The sequence below is a fragment of the Cajanus cajan genome, chromosome 8, assembly GCF_000230855.2.
Source record: "Cajanus cajan strain Asha chromosome 8, NIPB_CcT2T_4, whole genome shotgun sequence".
Taxonomy (NCBI): Eukaryota; Viridiplantae; Streptophyta; class Magnoliopsida; order Fabales; family Fabaceae; genus Cajanus; species Cajanus cajan.
This window is the reverse complement of record NC_138524.1, coordinates 18,654,247-18,671,391: the sequence shown is the minus strand read 5'-3', so window position 1 is coordinate 18,671,391 and position 17,145 is coordinate 18,654,247. Positions and strand designations below refer to the sequence as shown.

General features: G+C 29.0%; 2 protein-coding genes across 3 annotated transcripts; both read left to right on the top strand.

Annotated features, from left to right (window-relative positions):
• The first annotated feature begins 5,474 nt into the window (after positions 1-5,474).
• On the top strand, positions 5,475-10,151 carry LOC109791061 (G-type lectin S-receptor-like serine/threonine-protein kinase At4g27290). Its single transcript, XM_020350315.3, has 7 exons — positions 5,475-7,796; positions 8,210-8,320; positions 8,400-8,557; positions 8,643-8,853; positions 8,971-9,208; positions 9,293-9,443; positions 9,527-10,151. Exons 1-7 carry the CDS (start codon positions 6,533-6,535, stop codon positions 9,833-9,835), a joined length of 2,442 nt encoding a protein of 813 aa, XP_020205904.1. The 5' UTR covers positions 5,475-6,532; the 3' UTR covers positions 9,836-10,151.
• A 1,476-nt stretch (positions 10,152-11,627) lies between these two features.
• Positions 11,628-16,023, top strand: LOC109791066 (G-type lectin S-receptor-like serine/threonine-protein kinase At4g27290). Of its 2 annotated transcripts, XM_020350319.3 has the most exons (7): positions 11,633-13,072; positions 14,009-14,110; positions 14,409-14,584; positions 14,661-14,871; positions 14,990-15,227; positions 15,309-15,459; positions 15,556-16,023. In XM_020350319.3, exons 1-7 carry the CDS (start codon positions 11,782-11,784, stop codon positions 15,856-15,858), a joined length of 2,472 nt encoding a protein of 823 aa, XP_020205908.2. In that variant the 5' UTR covers positions 11,633-11,781; the 3' UTR covers positions 15,859-16,023. The 2 variants fall into 2 exon arrangements, with proteins under 2 accessions (XP_082918783.1, XP_020205908.2); XM_083062657.1 differs by lacking the exon at positions 15,556-16,023 and having other exon boundaries at positions 11,628-13,072; positions 15,326-15,460.
• The last annotated feature ends 1,122 nt before the right edge of the window (positions 16,024-17,145 follow it).

The window sequence follows — 17,145 nt, the reverse complement described above, 5'->3', positions numbered from 1 at the left end:
TATTAAATTTTAAAATATCAGTAACTTAAAACAAATTTTAATATAACTATTATGTTTTATTACGACTTAATTATCTAATATATTTTTTGTTAATTAAATATTTATTACAAACTTTAATTTTTTTTTTTATCATCTAGCTTAAAGTATGATACATATACTGATATTGATATACATATCATTAAATTAATTTAAATTAGTCGTTATTTTTGTTGTCAAAGAAAAATAAATTAGTTGTTATTTTAAATAAAATTTGAATTTAATAATTAGTACAACACTTTAATCATTAGATAAATAAACAATGAATATTTATTTTAGTTGTACATTATTATAATATTAGTACAAAAATCAATATTGCATCATTTAATGAATCAATACATGTTAAGAAAAAGTTAATTTTTATTTTTTGCAAATCAAGCATAGAACTTCATAATTTTAATAAGCATAAAACTTAGTAATATTTATTGAGTTAATTTTCTTATAATTGACATATCAATCAAATTGAATTCTTTAATTACAAATTAATTATCAATATATTTATTAAAAAAACTACAAATTAATTATTAATATATAACTATTAATTTTGAAATTTTAAAATTATTAATTACTGGTAACAATTTATAGCAACATTATCACATATAAATTAAGATTTATAAATATTAATTACTTAATTCAAATTCTAATATAATTATTATGTTTTATTGTGGTACAATTTTCTGAATTGATTATTTATTATAAATTTTAATTTGACTATCATTCTCTTAAATGTATAATATACCTTATAAAAATATTAAAAAAATTAATTATACATTATTATTATATTAAATTATTGATTTTTCTCTTTTGATTTGAATATGATAACTAGATAATAGATCCTCAAGTTTGTCACAAAATTATTAGTGAATTATTTAACAATTCAAACACCATTTTATATATAAAATATAAAAAAAAGGTTGAGAATTAATAATGAATATTTTTTAATGAAAGAGATTGAGTAATTAAATATAAATAAAATAAGTTTACACATTATTGGTTTCTACTTTCTACTCAGCTTCAGTCACATGAAAATAAATCTTAAGTGAAATATTTTTAAAATTTTATAATAACATAGGAAAGAAGAACACTCCTGAAGAAAGAAATTTTTTTTAATTATTAGATAATAGTTAATAATTTTTATTGAATTAAATTTCTCAAAACTAACATATTAATAAAAAAATGAGTTTCTTAATTACAAATTAATTATTAATATATAATTATAATTAAGTATTACTATATTTATCAATTACTTAATTAATACAAATAAAATTCTAACCCTATTATCATGTTTCATTATGACTCAAGTTTCTAAATTAATTAGTGTTCTTAAAATACTTATTATTAATGTTAATTTTATTATCACTCTTTTTTAATGATTATATCCTATGCATAATTCCTAAATACAATTATTATATTTGAATCATATAATTTCAAAATAAAATTCCTAAATCATTGAATAACTAAAAATGATTGTTTTAAATTAAACATTATTATTATTATTATTATTATTATTATTATTATTAAAAAATGTCATTTTTCTTCCAATCACACAAATTATTTCATATATCATGTTTATAAACGCAAAGTTTATACACTACAACAAAATTTGTTATTAATGACAATTATTTAATGGCAATAGTTTAATTGCCGCCATATGTAAAAATATTAATGGCTAATATATAATAGCCACTAAAAATATATTTATATACACTAAAGTTTACTATTAGCGACAATTATTTATTGGAAAAAACTTAAGTTCCACATCGATTAGAGATAAGATAATTAAATAGTATATAAGTGACTAATAACTATCACCTTACAGGTTCATTTTATAGGATTGACTCCTAATTCACTATTCTAAATTGGTATCAAATCACTCATTGTTACCAAGTTCAATAGTGCTATAAAATAATTAGAGAGCAACTTTCACCTTATAAATCTCACATCTCTTAAAAGACAAGACAATTAAAAAATATATAAATAAAAGACAACTCTCATCTTACAAATCCCACATCGAGTAGAAATAAAAAAGTATATAAGTTATGAATTTAGAAAATGAAATTATAGGAATAAATTATTTAAAGTAAAGGAGACAATTGAAAAAAAATAACTTTTAATAGCCTTTAAAATGGCTACTAGAATTGCCACTAAAAAAAATAAGTTTTTTCGACAATTTAGTAGATCTTTACCGGCATTTTATATAAATGCCGGTAATAGTATTAGCGACACTGGATACACCAGCCATTAGTTAAATGCTGGTAAAAAAAGTAATGACTATTTATATAGCCACTAAATAATAAATTAATTGCCACAAAAAACTAATTTTGATGTAGTGATAATCTATTTTTTCATTATATAAATCTACCTAAAACATTCCTTACAAAGTGATCAAGTTAAAATCTTTATTCAATAGATGTAATTATATCATATTTTTTTGCTACATTTTTTTTACATAGAAACTTTATATTCTTCTTATTTCAATACATATTTTACGATTATTTAATTTTATAATTTCATGTAATAATTTTTAAAATATTTTTAATATTTTAAAATTATATTTTATATATTTATATATGAATTCGTGCGCGGGTCAAATATTAGTTGGAATTTGAGAACTCTATATGCAAATCTATTCGTGTAGAGATTAAGTGGTTGAAACTTAGATGCAATAATTGATGGGTTCACTAAGCTTTTACTTGTTCCATCCTTTAGCTCTTTCATCTCCAAACTTGGCCTTTGTGATCTCCAAAGTCCAGCTTGTGGGAGAGTATATTATTGCCTTTAGTTTTTGTTTTTTCTCCCTCTTTTTTAGTTTGTATATGTGACAGAAAACAATTGTTTATCATAGGTCAATTGTAATTCATTCTTCCATTTGATAAATAAGAACTATATTTTCTCTGTGTGCGTGCTCTACGCATAACTAATAACACTCACAGTTGAATTCTGTCTGATATTCTCCGGATATATTGACTTGGTCAATGGCATAAACTCGCTTAGTTTTAAATTAATCCTTTTCCTTCTCTTGGCAGATAAAATTATAGATCATGTGAAGTCTGAGTTAGTAGATTAATAGAGTACCCCTTTACAAAGTCAAACCAATTTTTGTTCGAACTTCATCCGAATAATTAAAATAATAATTATTTATAATTAATTATTAAAAAATTATTATTATTTTAATTATTCGGACGAAATTTCGGACAAAAAGTTCCAAGGTTAAATCATTACTCAATTCTATTATCATATAAAAGTCAAAGTCAACCACGCCACAAGAAGTGGAATATCAATTATTTTTAAATGTGATTCAACATAATCTTGATGGTTCCGGGAAATGTTGATTCATGGATGTAGTCATAACCAAAGCTCGATTTGAAGACTTCATTTTGAGCCTTTACAACGGTAAGGAAGTAGACGTAAGTGGTTGAACAATTCAAAATTATTATATTTTACGTGTTACTTGAGGACCTCTTTGCTTTCCTCAACATTCTAATAACTATTAGTATTGATATAAAAATATCATAAAAAGATTGTACCTAAATTGGGAAAATCGTTACCTAATAAAATCTCTTAAATTGGATATATTTTCAAAGGTACATAGGTTAAAAACATTTAATTTTTTGGAGTTGAGACTTATTTTGGGATATCACCAAATACTAATTACTGCTCATTGTGGATGGGACACACAAGACCGACCCAACACATTCTAATGTTTAAAATAAATTTTAAAGTGAGATTTTTAAAAAATTAATGATAATATTTTATAATAAAAATAAAATAAAAATTTAAAAAATAAAATTTAAAAATAATTATATTTTTTACAAAAAATATGACTTTTGAATTATAGACATTAATACAAAATATTTTTTTTAAAGAAATTTAAAGTAAAAACCTTATCACCTAATGTTTGAGTCAAAACTGTGGATACAGAGTAAAATCAAATCGCATTAACACTCCCTATTACCAACTGTTATTTGATTTATTTTAATTAAATTTATTATGTTATTTAATTAGAAATTAGTAATTTTTTATTCAATAAATTATCTTAAATCTTAAATTGGAGATATTTTCTGTGACACACAAGTCAAAAGCATCTATTTAATAAGTTTTGTAAAAGTGTGTGTTAAATGTGTTAAAATATTAAAGAGTATATAAATTATGAATCTTTTTTTAAATTTTTAGTAGTAATAGTAAAAAATGTTAAATATTAGTAAAAAAAAATGTTAAACAATTCCTACATTTTTTTTTGGTTATTATAAAATTTTTTATCGGCATACAGAATAATTGTCAGTAAATATTTTATCAACAATGTATATAATGATTAAATAATTGTTCATAAATATTTTATCGACATTGCATGTAATAACTAATATAAAAATGCTGTTAAAATATTTTGTAGTTATTTTTATTATCACTAAAAATAATATTAAGTACTACTAAAAAAATCATTTTATTATATTGTAGTTACACATAAACTTAGACATTTTAGGTAATACAATTTTGTCAATTAAGACTTTTTTTTTAGATACACTCACAAACATAAAAATAACATTAAATTTGAATAAACTTTGACCTTTATAATTAGTAAAATTTTGTTAAAAGAGTATAAACAATATATAAAATGTAAGTTAAAAAAAAATAAATTGCAAGATCGTTTTATCAAGAAAATAAATACTGTAAAATAATTAAAATTTATATTTATATTTAATTAGTCTTTAATTATTAACTTTGAGATATGTTGTGAATCATATTCATAAATAAAAAATATATATTAAATTATTTTTTTTATAAAAAGCAAATAATTTACATTTCTGATTGTTTATCCCTTCTTGTCCTTTTTTCTCCGTACATTATGAAAGATAAAAAAAAAATTGAAAAATTATGTTATTAAGAAAAGATATCCACTTTTACTGATATATTTTTTTTATTTGAGAAAATTACATCTTTTCTTCAATTTATGGATGCAAGTATTACTAAAAATAATACCATCTCTTCTCCTAATTAATGGGAAAGAGCAATATAGGACTTATCAAAACAAAGATAAATAATTAATTTGAATACTTTTAATCAATTCTACCATAAATTCAAATTTTATTATAAATATACCATTTATTTTAAATAGTTTTTATATTTAATATTAGTTACATGTGAATGTATAGAAAATAAAGTTAAAAATAAATAAAGAATATAAAAAAAATTAATCATAAATAACTTTAAAATTTAATAATTATTATTTATAATTAAATTTAAAAATAAATTCAATTTATTGTTAATAATTAGGACGAGGAGTAATATAGCTTTAATTCGTATCGCAAAGGATATCATGTCAAATTATATAATTTGGGAATAGGTTCTCTCTAGTTTTGAACCGAACAATTAATAAAAGTCTTATATATATATATATATATTTTTTATTTTCAAATATTATATTATTAAATATTATATTAATTAAGTATGAGTGAACGTTAAAATTTAATAATTAATAGATGTCAATTTGATGAGAAGATCAAAATTTTATATTTTTAAAATTAGAAAGATTAAATATCTTTATTTTAAAATAGAGAAATCAAGATTACTTGATAAAAATAGAGAGATAAAAATACAATTTAGTTAATATTGTAAATTAATTTTGACAATAATCTTTTATTTATTTAAAATATTTAAATTTAATTTATTTTAATTATTTTAGAATTTATTTTCCTATTTTTCTTATGTATAAAAAGCTCATTAAAAATATAACTTTACAAAATATAATTACAAAATAAGCCTCTCTAGAGTCAAATGGATTTGGAAGCGCTTAGAAGAAGGATCACCAATTTTCAGTAGCACGAACAGGGAAGGTGTCCAATGAACCAGGCTATACCAATTGGAATGGAGGCTCCGTAAACAACTGTAGATCCCATTCATTCAAGATAAGATTAATAAATTCTTGCAACAGCTACCAGAACTCCATGTGGTTGAAGTGAGATTCTCAAGTGTCCCCAATCTTACAGATTAGTTAAGCACTACAGCATTAGACTTCCCTGATGATAAGTACATAGAAGTTTCCTTAATTTTAGAATAAGAGAAATCATAGTTTTTCTCTAAATATAGAAATATCATAAATAAATTTAGGTCATACTCTTGTAATTAAATAAATATTTTTACAAAATTCAAATATAAAATACATGATGATATCTTAATCCATCCAACTTCAATTATGCTTTTTTTATGCTGCAATTCTACGAGGGACTCTGTCATTGGTTTTTCTCTTACGAAAACAATGAGCATTTTCATGGTACTACTCTACGAGCCATCTTCCATTATATCATACCTTTGCTTTCACAGCAGTTTATTGAGTTCCTTCCGATTCTATATGGTAATCATCCTCTTCCTCTGCAAAAGCCCTTACACTCACAGAAGCTCATCTTCCTCAACTTTATATTACCAGGAAAGGCCAAAAAGTTAAGTGAGAGCACCTTCCTTGCTTACAAAATTTAGAAGCCATTTCTTCCGTAACATCATAATGCTGTTTATCTTGCTGTTCTTATTCTCATACATGACTACAACTTCAATTTCATCAGACACTTTAGCAGTGAGTCAATCTATCAGAGATGGTGAGACTTTGGTTTCTAAAGGTGGAATTATTGAAGTGGGTTTCTTTAGTCCAGGAAGTTCAACAAGACGATACTTGGGGATATGGTACACAAATGCATCCCCTTTGACAGTGGTGTGGGTGGCCAACAGAAATAACCCTCTTGAGAATAACTCAGGAATTCTCAAACTCAATGAAAAAGGGATTCTTGTGCTTCTCGATGGCACAAACAGCACCATTTGGTCATCCAATATATCCACCAAAGCTGTGAATGATCCAATTGCTAATCTCTTGGATTCGGGAAACTTTATAGTGAAAAGTGGACAGGAAACTAACGAGGGCAACATCTTGTGGCAGAGTTTTGATTATATGGGTGATACATGGATGCCAGAAATGAAACTTGGATGGAACTTAGAGACTGGTCTAGAAAGATATTTATCATCATGGAAAAGTGAAGATGATCCTGCTGAGGGAGAATATTCCCTAAAACTTGACCTAAGAGGATATCCTCAAATAATCATATTCAAGGGACATGATATAGAAAAGAGACTAGGGTCATGGAATGGCTTGTCTCTAGTTGCAAATCCAGGTCCAAGTTTTGCAACGACACCAAATTTTGTGTTAAATGAAAGAGAAGTGTATTATGATTACCGTCGTCTCGATAGCTCGGTCTTCTTTGTGTATATCCTGACCCCATCAGGCATAGGGCAGAGTTTTTCTTGGACAACTCAAACAAGCACCAGGCATGTTGTCTCAACTGGGGAGCAAGATCAATGCGAAAATTATGCCTTTTGTGGTGCAAATTCTTTATGCAATTATGATGGTAACCAACCAAATTGTGAATGCCTGAGAGGTTATGTTCCAAAGTCTCCTGATCAGTGGAATATATCAATTTGGCTCAATGGTTGTGTTCCAAAGAATAAATCTACATGCATAAACAGTTATACAGATGGGTTCTTGAAATACAAATACATGAAATTACCGGACACATCTTCATCATGGTTTAGTTCAACCTTGAACCTTGATGAATGTCGTAAGTCATGTCTTAAAAACTGTTCTTGTACAGCATATGCCAATTTAGATATCCGTGATGGAGGAAGTGGCTGTCTACTTTGGTTTAATAATCTAGTCGACTTGAGGAATTTCTCTCAATGGGGACAAGACTTGTATGTCAGAGTCCCTGCTTCAGAATTAGGTACTCAATCAATATTTTGATTTTGATTTCAATTTTTGCATTCGGTTTCTTGGGTTTCTTTTCCAGTTTGATTTTCTGTTGATTATGGCATTATTCCATGGTAAAAGGGTAGAGTGACATAAGGCCGTGAGAAAATTCAAAGTGAGTTCAACAAACATTCTATTCTTGATCCTTGGAATGCTTGCTCAACTCGGGGCAATAATTGAAACCAGTGTGAAAGGCATGATTTAGCTAACAACTGCATAGAAAGTTATTAGTAATGCATTTATTTATTATATGACATTTATTTTTTAAATTAAACACAATGTCTTTCTCCGCAACTCAGTCTTAAAAAACTAGATTCACTCTCCCAGCTTCAGTCAAAAGAGCTGTTTATTTTAAAGTTGGTGACTGATCGTTCTTTGTTTCTTTAGATCAAGCTGGCCACGGAAGCAACATAAAGAAGATAGTAGGAGTCGTTGTTGGTGTCACTATTTTTGGATTAATTGCCACATGTTTATGCGTATTTATTATTAGACATCCAGGTAAGTATATAGATATAATTTATCATCTCCACAAAAAAGTACATATTTTGTTACATAGTTTTATTTCCATGCCAATCAGGGGCTGCAAGAAAATTTTGCAACAAGAATTACAAAAATATACCGAGAGCGGAAGATATGGATTTGCCAACTTTCAATTTTTCAGTCATAGCTAAGGCCACCGAAAACTTTTCAACTGAAAACAAGATTGGAGAAGGTGGCTTTGGACCAGTACACAAGGTGATAGAAGAAAAAATGATATCTAGAACTTCTATTTGACTTAAAAACTTTCTTTAAGTTCTAACTATAGCAGAATATATTCCAGGGCACACTGATAGATGGGAAAGAGATAGCTGTGAAAAGGCTTTCAAAGAACTCTGGACAAGGGTTGAATGAGTTCAAAACTGAAGTGGCATTGATTGCCAAACTTCAGCACCGTAATCTTGTAAAGCTTCTTGGTTGCTGCATTGATGGAGAAGAAAAGATGTTAATTTATGAATACATGCCCAACAACAGCTTGGACTACTTTGTTTTTGGTTAGAGGCCTTACGATTTATTCTAAACACCATTACAGTCTTTTTATAAGTTATTTAAACTTTAGTAAATTATGGAGACCATTACTCTATGCTAAATATGTGCGTGTATTTGACTAGATGAAACCAAAAGAAAGTTCCTAGCTTGGAGTAAACGTTTCAACATTATTAGTGGCATCGCTCGAGGACTTCTATATCTTCATCAGGACTCTACGCTGAGGATTATTCACAGAGATCTAAAAACTAGCAATATTTTACTAGATGCAAATTTGAATCCTAAAATATCAGATTTTGGCTTGGCTCGATTATTGTTGGGAGATCAAGTAGAGGCAAACACAAATAGGGTGGCTGGAACATAGTGAGTTTGTTTTTATATGATTAAGATTCTTTGAGATTGTTATGTAAAGTTTTAATTATTTAATTTTGAAAATTTTATTTTCAGTGGTTACATACCCCCCGAATATGCTGCGCGTGGACATTTCTCAGTGAAATCAGATGTTTTCAGTTACGGTGTGATAGTGCTAGAGATTGTAAGTGGAAAGAAAAATAGAGAATTTTCAGACCCAGAACACGACAATAATCTTCTTGGATATGTAAGCATATTGATCTGATTATGTTGCTAGTTAAAATAAATTGAATTATTTCATTCTTACTAATTTAATTGTCACTATCTCAGGCATGGAGATTTTGGACTGAAGAGAGGGCCCTGGAATTACTGGATGAACTATTAGCAGAACAGTGCACGCCCTCTGAAGTCATAAGATGCATACAGGTAGGTCTATTATGCGTGCAACAAAGACCGGAAGATAGGCCAGACATGTCGTCAGTGATTTTAATGTTGAATGGTGATAAACTATTGCCAAAGCCCAAGGTTCCTGGTTTTTACACTGCAATAGATATTTCAACTGATGCAAGTTCTCCATCGGCAAATCACAAACCGTACTCGGTGAATGAACTTTCCATCACAATATTAGATGCAAGATAAAGAATAGAAGCAAGAATGTGATAAGGCTTCACCTTCTAATGTGGGATATATCGGTTATTTGAGCATACAGTCAAATTGTTGTTTGAGCTCCTGCATTATCTTTGTTCATGTTGAACACCTGCCTATAAAAATTGATTGAGTTATACTTTGTTTCCTAGTTTGTAGAGATTTTAAACTGTTTACATTCTAAATATTAGACTGATATGATTCTTTTCTTAAATTTCAAATAAAATTGTTATGTCCGTAAAATAAGGGACTGTAATGAGATATAGTTTATGCTCTTTTTATTGAGTCTTTTAATAAAATATCAGTATCTTCCCACTCTATATTATTCATTCTCTCTGTGCATTTATAAACAAAATACTACAGTTTAATGCATGCAAATGTGTGAGATAAACAAAGAGTTCTATAATGCCAAAAACTGTTAATTGCGATTAGAGATGGAATGTGGTTGTGAAGCAGGAAAGAAAAACAGTTAGAAGCCATGAAAAGGATCAGTTTATAACCCTCTCAACTTGTTCCACACAACTCAGGGAAGCAAAAAATCAAGAAGCTTTATGTCACACGTTATTGAGACTGATTTTTTGTACATGACTACCAAATCATATCAATTTTACAGTTGTCAGTTTAATAATATTGTCAAAATAAAAACAAACTAGTACTCATTTCCAAACATGTTATTTACTTTGGACACCCTTTTGTTGAGACCGTTAAACACTAGGTTTGACCTAAGCTAGTTTCTTAAATTATTTTGTTGCAACCACTGTTTGCTAATGCGAGTTACCTTCACAAATATGAGAATATATATTGAAAACTGGGTTGTTGACCCATATTAGCTGTCATTATTTTTCTTTGTGGACGGTACACATTTCTTGATCCCATTTACACGCCATCGTCAGCACGATATTTCTTAATAGTTCTTGAAACGTTGTAGTGGGAACTGGGCAGAGGACGCATAGATTCTTGGCTAGAAGAGAAATCCAAAAGAAATTTCCACGAAGAAATCAGTGTGAGGCGATGCCAAATTTGTATTTTGCGTGATCAAACCACTCTCAAATTAACGTCGTTGTCCATGGACAAAAAAATTAACGTTCATTGCTTTGTTTTCATATTGAAAGGATTTTGCTTCTGTGACTTTTCAGCGATAATTGAGTTTCATATTATCTTTTGACTTGACTTTGTTTAAAGCACAAGTTAAATATTTATTCATTTTGTTGAATACCATATGAACATTCCCAAGCAGATCCACTTGAAACTATTCTTTTTTATGTGCCGAGTTGAACAATGTGAATTTTACTTCTCTAAACAAAGTCTTCCACATATACGAATCAAAGTCTTGTTAACAGGATTAAGATAAGTATTTACTTTTTGACTTTTATGCATATAATTGACTAAGTGACCTATTCTGTTGGTATAAAATCTGTTATTATTTGATATTTAGGCTTAAATTAGAAGTACGATCTCGTGGTGGGATTAAGGTAGTTTACACAAGATTTGAAGTTCGAACTCTAGTACTATCATTATAATTTTGATAAATAAAAAAAAATAATTAGAAGAACTAAAATATGTACATGCAAGTTTAAGAAATTTAAATAAATAATTTTGATTGGAAAATTAAAATAAATATAATTATATTTGAAAATGTCAAACAAAATAATCATAAATAACATTGTGCACATTGACATTTCTTTTAACAGTTGAGAAAGACTGGTTAAGGCCTTATGACATATCTTGATTTGATACGTTGTTCTCTGCAGTTGACTAAGTAAGTCAATTTTTGTGGCAATTTGATTTAATTGTTTTAACTATTCCAGGATCATGTATCTTCCCCTCCACAGTCCATAATTAAAAACTATGCAGTTCATTAAACTCATTTTCCCTAGTTGTGTAATTCAGATAAAAGAGTTCCATATTGGTAGCTTTGAGAAGTCATATCGTAGAAATTGATGGTTGATCACATCATAGTGTTATTCTTGTGGTTCCTTATACTCTCCTATACAAGAACATGCACTTCACTAAGCAGTTTAGCAGTGAATGAATCTATCCGAGATGGTGAGAGTTTAGTTTCAGCAGATGGAACATTTGAAGTGGGTTTCTTCAGTCCCGGAAATTCAACTGGTCGTTATTTGGGTGTTTGGTACAGAAATTTATCTCCTTTAACTGTGGTGTGGGTGGCCAACCGTGGAACGCCACTGCAGAATGATTCAGGAGTTTTCAAACTCAATGAAGATGGGGTTCTTTTGATTCTCAGTGGAACAAACAGGAGTATCTGGTCGTCGAATGTATCGAATAAAACAATGAATAACCCAATTGTGAAGCTCATGGACTCGGGCAATCTTGTGTTAAAGAATGAACATGATGATAACAGCATGGAGGACAAATTTCTGTGGCAGAGTTTTGATTATCCGTGTGATTTGCACTTGCCAGGAATGAAGTTTGGATGGAACAAACTAACTGGTATAAACAGGGTTTTGACACCTTGGAAAAGTGAAGATGATCCGGCAATGGGAGAGTTCTCTGCAAAGATTGACATTAGAGGATGTCCACAACTACTTTTTATGAAAGGAGCTGATATAAAATTTAGAATAGGATCATGGAATGGCATTGGTTACACTGGATATCCAGCTCAGCAGTTGAAGCAAATACAAAGATTTGAATTTGTCTTCAATGCAGAAGAAGTGTATTTTAAGTATGAAGTCATTAATAGATCAATTGTCTCCATGTATAGATTGAGTCCTTCTGGCATTTTTCAAGGTTTAGTTTGGACAAATGAAACAAGCGGTCGTAAAGTTATCACCCCAGGTGGGGTAGACTTGTGCGATAATTATGCATTTTGTGGTGTGAATTCTGTGTGCAGAATGGATGGTAATGCTCCGAGATGTGAATGCTTGAAAGGATATGTTCCCTACTTCCCTGATCAATGGGATGTATCGTATTGGTCTAGTGGCTGCGTTACGAGGAATAATTCTACATGCAAAAGCAATAACAATGATGGCTTCTGGAAGTACACAAACATGAAATTGCCAGACACATCTTCATCATGGTATAGTAAAACCATGAACCTTGAGGAATGTCAGAAAAAATGTCTGGAGGACTGTTCATGTACAGCATACACAAATTTGGACATCCGTCACGGAGGAAGTGGCTGTTTGCTTTGGCATGATGATCTGGTTGACATGAGGAAATTCTCTCAGTTGGGGCAAGAGCTTTATATCAGAGTCCCAACTTCAGAACTTGGTATGCAACTGTTTTTCCTTTTTCCATTTTCCTTTCATTCTAGTGTTTTCTAGTTTTCATTATAATTACAAGTGGATGAAGAGGAGCTTGGCAATGAGAACTTGTATTACAAGATATGAGGGTGGTTGGATAAACTTCTCTATATAAACACTTCTAAGGGAAATAAATAAGAAGAAAAATTTAAATAAGTTTCTTCATAAGTTGAAATTAACTTATATGTAAACTAATTTATATAAGTACTCCCATATTAACTTCTCCAAAATCTTATTTTAAACTAATTTATAAGCTAGTTTTATCTTATAGAAAATCTTATTTCATTATTCCATCTTATTTTTTTCTTTTGAACGTGTTTATGAATAAGTTTATCTAACATATATGAAGTTCAAAAGAAAATTTATGTATTACATCTGAAAAGGTCTTGCTCTAGTAGTGAAGGCTAAAGTGATTGAAAGAAACATTTGAGGGTTACAAGATTTTACAAATCAAAGTTGTTACTTATTAGTCATGCTTTTTTGTTATGTTAATTACTGTTTTTCATTTTGATTTTCAAGGCAATGAGAACTTCTATTTTTTAAGGCGTGTTTAAAAGAAAATTTTGGTATTACACATCTGGAAATAAGGTCATACTCTAATGGAGGCTACGGCAATTGAAACAAAGATCTGAGTGTTATAATATTTTGCAAACAACTGTCAACGAAGTTATTACTTATTTCCTCGTGCTTGTTAGTTGTTAACTGTTCTTATACTGCTTTTGATTTCTAACCGGATTACCTTTTTTCTCATGTGATAACGGCTAAACTAAATACTGTAACGATTATCTGCATACTCCCTCAGTCAAAAGAAACTAGTCATGCTATATTTAACTTCAATTGACTAGCGATTTTAATAGTTAATGATTAATCATGCGTCCTCTGCATCTGTCATATCATGTTGCAGTTAATGGCCAGAGCAATAAGCAGCAGCTGATCGGAATCACAGTTGGCGTGACTATTTTTGGACTCATTACATTTGTCTCCATAATAATATTTAGAAAAAAAGGTAAATTTTGTATCAAATATAACAATGTTGTAAATTTTGAACTCATTTCATCTATACTAATCATGAGGTTGATAATTTTTGGATGCGCAACACCTCTATTGGAAAAAGATTTGAAAATTTTGGTCATATTATCTAGCTTGAATTTGCAATATCTTATAATATATATATATATATATATATATATATATATATATATATATATATTCCGGTATATAGGGTCTCGAGAATAGGGAAATAAATAAAACAATGACACTAGTCATATTGATTAATACTGACATCGTCATCTTGCACATTTTAGTGGCAAGAAGACAATATCTTCATATCTCACTATTCCAACGGCGGCAAGAATATTTTAGCTTGAGGAAGGAAGACATGGAGCTTACAAAATTTGATTGGTCAATCATTGCTAAAGCCACTAATAACTTTTCTAGCAGAAATAAACTAGGGGAGGGTGGATTTGGGCCAGTCTACAAGGTAGTATTGCCATATCTTATAAAGACCTGTATTTCCTTATAAACATTTCATAAGTATTCCAAATTTTTGTTTTCAGGGTACACTCATAGATGGGCAAGAGGTAGCCATTAAACGGCACTCAAAGATGTCTGATCAAGGGCTGGAGGAATTTAAAAATGAAATTATGTTGATCGCAAAGCTTCAGCACCGAAATCTTGTGAAACTTCTAGGTTGCTGCATTCAAGGAGAGGAAAAATTGTTGATCTATGAATACATGCCCAACAAGAGCTTAGACTACTTCATCTTTGGTTAGTGTCTTTGAAGTCTAACTTTGCATTAAAAAATTATGGTTATCTTTATGTGATTACCATTAAATCCTGTTTACAAAATCAGTGGTGTACTAATCATGCGAGTGAAATTAACTAGATGAAGCTAGAAGCAAGCTCTTAGCCTGGCATCAACGTTTTCGCATTATTATTGGCATTGCTCGAGGGCTTCTCTATCTTCACCAAGACTCCAGACTCAAAATTATTCACAGAGATTTAAAAGCAAGCAATATCCTTCTAGATGCACATATGAATCCTAAAATCTCGGACTTTGGATTGGCTCGGATGTTTGGCGGTGATCAAATTGAAGCCAAAACCAGAAAAGTGGTTGGAACATAGTAAGTTTCTTTCTATTTGTACTTATTGTATAGTTTATATGCAATTGTTTTTATGACTTATTATGAAAATTATACTTGTAGTGGTTACATGCCTCCAGAATATGCTGTGCATGGTCATTACTCAGCAAAATCAGATGTCTTCGGCTTCGGTGTGATAGTATTAGAGATTGTTACTGGAAACAAGAACAGGGGATTTTCTGATCCAGAACACTCTCTTAACCTTCTTGGACATGTAAGTGTAGTGACTATCCACTTTACTACCTAGTTGAATTGTGTTACATCAGAATAGATACAAAGTATGTGACAACTTTAATTTCCATGTGTTTAGGCATGGAGACTTTGGAGTGAAGAAAGACCATTGGAACTGATAGATGCACACTTACGTGAAAGATGCATTCCTTTTGAAGTCTTAAGATGCATACATGTGGGTTTGTTGTGTGTACAACAGAAACCTGAAGATAGGCCAGACATGTCTTCTATGATTCCTATGCTGAATGGTGAGAAATTATTGCCCCAGCCTAAAGCTCCGGGATTTTACACAGGAATGTTTACTGAATCTGTATCTTCATTAAGAACGTGCAATCTTTTATCAACAAATGAGATGTCCCTTACAATTTTTGAGGCAAGATAGAATATGCAGACTCAAGTAAATGATGTTTTTAATCGACGAGTGACGCAAATGATGTAGCTATTAATGTTGATATGAAATTTGAGTACAAACGACAAATAATGTCCGACACAGTTTTTAGATAACTAGATCTCTTGAACATGCTATCAAGGAATTGATTTCTGATCATTTACAAGGAAATGATTTTGTTAGAAGAGGCAATACTTATTTTCATGATCTCTGCAACTCGAAAGAATTAGTCTCTAAATATTTGTTGGGAGATTTCGGTGCAAACTAAGATAAAAACAAATGAGTGCAAAGAACCCAAGTCCAGCAATATCTCATTTGTCTGTTGACCAGCCTATAATTGTTTGATTTTGTAATTTGGAACATTGGGTCTGTGTCTTACTTATTTGTGTACGATTCATTTTTTGTAACGCCATTTTTCTTCGTTGAAGTTTCACGGTATCCATATTGAATGAATAATCTTATGGAAGACTGCAAGGCTGCAAGCTATACCTTCTACTAAGTTATTACAAAATGGATTGGTACTTGTGTTGTGTCATGAATTTGTTACCAGTGACATTGAAATAAACCTGTTTACTGGTGCATTTTTCCACTCATACAACATTAACAATATTTTCAGCATTTTAGTTGGCCATCGACTTTTTTTTTAATATACTTGTTTTTTTTAATTCTTTAAATAACCTGGGCCAATTTTTATTCATGCAACTGACCCGTTTTCTCGGCCCAGTTGAAAAATCGATTTCTCAACTGGATTTTTAACTTTTTTTTTTGGTCTAGTGAGAAATTTGTTATCCAGAAATTGATTTCTCAACTGGTTCTTTTTTTTTGTTATTTTTTTGTTTTTTGTTATTTTTTTAATTTTAATGATTATTTTAATTTAATTTAAAATTCAGAATTTGAAGATTATTTTGAATACTTAAATTATATATTTTTAAATTTTATATATTAAATATTATAATTATATATTAATTATAAAAAATTATATTTAATATTCAAATTTTATGTTAAAAATAAAGGTAATGTAAACAATTATTTATTTTATAAAAATAGAATTATTTTTATAAATTAGTTGAATTGAATTTAAAATTCAGAATTAAAATTTAAATAATAATAATATTTTTTTAATATTTCAAATATATTTTAAAGATATATATAATTTAATATTTTAATTTAGTAAATCATTTGTTATACTTTGAAATATGTAAAATATTTTTTTTATTTTCCTTTAATAATTATAGATAAGTAATTAGAAATGAAAAAAATTTGAAAAAAATTTTAAATTAA

Coding starts and splice junctions, on each gene's coding strand:
- LOC109791066 (XM_020350319.3), top strand. CDS start 11,782: ATGGTTGATCACATCATAGTGTTATTCTTGTGGTTCCTTATACTCTCC. Junction 14,872..14,989: donor CTTAGACTACTTCATCTTTG/GTTAGTGTCTTT, acceptor GAAATTAACTAG/ATGAAGCTAGAAGCAAGCTC. Junction 15,460..15,555: donor CTCTTAACCTTCTTGGACAT/GTAAGTGTAGTG, acceptor CCATGTGTTTAG/GCATGGAGACTTTGGAGTGA.
- LOC109791061 (XM_020350315.3), top strand. CDS start 6,533: ATGCTGTTTATCTTGCTGTTCTTATTCTCATACATGACTACAACTTCA. Junction 7,797..8,209: donor AGTCCCTGCTTCAGAATTAG/GTACTCAATCAA, acceptor TTGTTTCTTTAG/ATCAAGCTGGCCACGGAAGC. Junction 8,854..8,970: donor CTTGGACTACTTTGTTTTTG/GTTAGAGGCCTT, acceptor GTATTTGACTAG/ATGAAACCAAAAGAAAGTTC.